The 3,769-nt window shown below is 42.6% G+C and overlaps 1 protein-coding gene across 1 annotated transcript in view; it reads right to left on the bottom strand.

Moving 5' to 3' along the window:
• The window catches only part of SKAP1 (src kinase associated phosphoprotein 1), a 130,339-nt gene extending 129,032 nt beyond the window's left edge, over positions 1 to 1,307 (bottom strand). The window contains exon 1 of the mRNA XM_029283044.1: positions 1,217 to 1,307. Within this exon, the coding sequence (XP_029138877.1) occupies positions 1,217 to 1,307 (91 nt within the window). The remainder of the gene's footprint in view (positions 1 to 1,216) is intronic.
• Positions 1,308 to 3,769: the final 2,462 nt, after the last annotated feature.

Below are 3,769 nucleotides of genomic sequence, written 5' to 3'. Positions count from 1 at the left end.
CCGCAACCCCCAGACATGGCTGGTCCTGACCTAAGGTGAACCTCCCCCCTCCCAACCACCCTTGTTCCCCCTAAAAATTTGTTAAAACACCCCTTTAAAAAGAACCTCAGTTTGGCCAATTTAAATAATTTTCTGTTTGAACCCACTGCATGCCACCTCTCGGGGTTCCAAACCCCATCCTCGAGGTGGGCCCTTGAGATCTTATTGGGCCAGGCCTGCGCGAGGGGTGAGTCGCGCAGGGCCAATAGGACCGTCCTAGGGTACATAGGTTAAGTCGTAAGTCCGGCTGTGGGAGATCGAAAAAGAAGGGGGGGGGAAAAGAATTTTCAGTCCCGGCCACACCAGGTCCTCCATCGGCCGGAACGGGGCCGAAGCCAGGATCCTCCAGGCCATACTGGGTCCTCCACCGGCCAGAGACAAAGCCGGGGCCACGTTCTTCTGTGCCCTCCAGTCCTCACCAGGGCCTCCAACGGCCGAAGACAAAGTCGACATCGGGGTCCTCCGGGCCATACCAGGCCCTCCGCTGAAAAGCCAGGGCTGGGGGAGAGCAGGGCCGGAACTGGAGCCTCCGCCTCCAGGCCTCTCGACTGAAACAGGGCCAACGCCCAGGCTGGGAAGCCGGGCAACTGGAGAGTAGAATCGGGCCGAAAACGGGCCGAATGTCAGGCCGCCCAACCAACGCTAGGCCGCCCGACCAACCGGAGCAGGCCAGCGCCAGGGCCAAGGAGCCAAATGACGGGGCCGAAGCCAAGCCTCCACCGCCAGGCCGCCAAAGTTCTTCCAGGGCGCCCAGGTCCTTCCAAGCCGCAGAATCGGGCCGAAAACGGACCGAACGCCAGGCCGCCCAACCAACCGAAGCAGGCCAGCGCCCGGGCCGGGGAGCCGAATAACGAGGTCAAGGCCAGGCCTCCACCACCAGGCCGCCCAAGATCTTCCCGGCCAGAGTTCTTCCCGGCCGCCCGAGTCCTTCCAAGCCGCCCGAGTCCTCCCAGCTGCGGCCGGGTCCTCCCAGCTGCGATCGAACAAGCCGAGTCCTTCCAGCTACAGTCGCCCAAGCTGGGCCCAGACTGGAGACGGGCCCAGGCTGAAGACGAGCCGAAACGGGTCGAGGGCGGGCCAAAAACGGGCCGGGCGGGCTAAAACGGGTCCGAGCGGGGGATCACCCACCCGCCCATCGCCGCAGGCCCCCCGAGGCACCCCCAAAACACCCCCATACCCACTTGCCGGGTCCGTATACTACGGAGCGAGCCGTAGTCGATCCGCCATCTTGGGCATGCGCAGAACTTGGGCATGCGCAGATCCGCCATCTTGGGCATGCGCATAATGTTTTTGGGATTTGTGAATGGAGGATGGGATGTTACGGAAATAAGTGAATTATGAATATAATCTTACAGAATGTAGAGAAATATTAAATCTGCCTATACTTATTGTAAGGAAGATCAAGAATCACTACTTAAAATATCCTTTTTCTTGCTTTTTCTTTTGGTACTGTGTATTTCTTTTACTTCCATTTTTTTCTTGCTGATTTTAGTTTTATTATCTTTTATATTGTTAAGCCCTTACGTACTTTAAAAAAGAAGAAAAAAACCAAACCAAATTACTTTGTTTTATAGATTTATAGGCATGCAGACCATAACATATATTATATATACTATACATACATATATTTGGATTTCAGAAACACTAATCATCCCTGAACAAAGTAATGGCTGTTGCTGAAAAGCCAAGCACCTAACAAGCTAAGAATTGGCTTAGAGGACCATAAAGTCTTACCTACAGTACAACTACAGGGATATAGGCAACAATTGGTTGCCTGCAGAAATATAGGCAATAAACAATTAGCCTGGATGATATTCTATGAACACACCCTTTCTTTTATAAATAACAATGTACAGGTACTATTACAATCACATCTGGTGTGTACTGTATGCAGTTCTGTAATACAGTTGGTTATCCCAAACCCTTGTTTTGCTGCTGTAAGAACATTTAAGGCAAAGAACTGTTTTAGTGTGCCTATGCATAGAAGGGAAAGAATGCTAGATACATATGATACCTTTCCCATTACAACCTCCTGATTGTGTACCTGGCTGCTCTTCTCATGTTGTCTCAATTCCTTTTTTTTGTGTAAATATTTTATTAATTTCAAATTTTACAATCATAAGTACTTAATAAACAACTCGGTGTCTGGGTTCCTTTATCATTCAGTGGTATATACAACTTTCACTCAAAATATCCAATACTACGCAATCCAGTATTTCTATGATCCTCTCTTCTTCCAATAATAATCATTTTTTCACACTATGCAAGTATAATTCTTACTGCTATTAATACCTATACAATTAAATATAAACATTTTCATCACATGTTTCTAATGTTTTACATAATGTCAATAATATCGGTTTATAATATCTTCTCTAGCCAAAACATATCTCAAATGTATTTGCAATCAGAGTTCTCTTATTCAATCCATATCTTGTTTTCTCTCTCTTTTTTTCAATTTTAATTTCCCATCAATATTCAAAATAACTTTATCAGTTATCATTTTTCTCATAATTAATTACATTTGGGTAATTAAAGCTTCCCTTAAGAGGGTCGCCTCTTAGTATTTTCATATTTCTCATCTTATAAAAAATATGTTATCCTAGTTACAAATCACATCCTTCTAATTTATAATGGTCCTTTTATTTCTAACTAGATGGTATAATACCTCATCTAATTAGTCAGGACCTCTATTTTCCTCAGTCTTACTCTAGCTTTCTTCCTTTGCCAAATAACTTTGCAAGTCAGTGCATTTAGGTCACCAAGTATTTCTTCCTCTGTTTCTGTATATATTATTTGGAATAAAAAAGACACTCTAATTAAAGTGTTTTTATAAAAACGCTTAATCCATTTATATTCGTTAAAGAGCTTCCATTTTCTTTCTCCTTCAGTTTCTCTTTTAGTTTCTTGTTCCCCAGTTTTCAGCATTTCTCCTAACAGCTCTGTCATCCATTCTATCAATTCTTCTTCCTTGATCAATTGTGTTCTGAAGTCTTGAAAAGTAAAATGTCTTTCCCATTTCCAGTGTTATGTCTGGGTCTTCCACATTTTTATTTATCTGTGCCTGTTTGTTGGTTTGTCCTTTTGAATCCTCTATCTTTATGTCAATTTTCTCTATTTTTTCTTCTGTTTCTGAGTTGCTAGTTCATTTTTATGGTCATTTTCTGAATGTTTTTTGCTTGTAAGTTTAAGTTGGAGAATTGCTCATTTATGTTATTTAAATTGTTTTTAGTCTCCTCATAATTTAAAACAATTGTCTCTTGAATTGATTTCAACATAGAAAGAATTTCTTTCTGAAGTCCATTTACATTTTCTTGTTGATTATCCATGTTTCTTCCAAAGAGAAATAATCCAGAAGCAACTTTCCCATTGTTTCTTATTATTTCTTGATAATTCTTGAAACTAAAAGTCACTCAATATTTGTAATCCAGGCCGGCCAATTTAGAATGGCTTATTGTCTCCTTCATACAGATAAAACAGCCCAAAGATTCCCCCCCTTTTCCCAGCTGCAGTCTGCAAAAGTGAAAGTTTCCAGGAACAACAAAGAGTCTGGGCTTCATGCCAAATTTTCTTTGTATAATAAATTGTAATGCCAAGGTTTACCACTAGATGTCATAAACATCCATCTTCCAGCTTTTAAGTCTAAATCTATTTCACCAACTTTCCAAATATCTTTTTCAAAAAGAAAGTCTTAAAAATATTTTTAGTTCCCAAATCTGTCAAAGCTATG

Source organism: Protobothrops mucrosquamatus, unplaced genomic scaffold (genome assembly GCF_001527695.2).
Source record: "Protobothrops mucrosquamatus isolate PMUCROS unplaced genomic scaffold, P.Mucros_1.0 scaffold10, whole genome shotgun sequence".
Lineage (NCBI taxonomy): Eukaryota > Metazoa > Chordata > Lepidosauria > Squamata > Viperidae > Protobothrops > Protobothrops mucrosquamatus.
The sequence above is the reverse complement of the archived record's forward strand: the minus strand, read 5'-3'. Positions and strand labels throughout refer to the sequence as shown.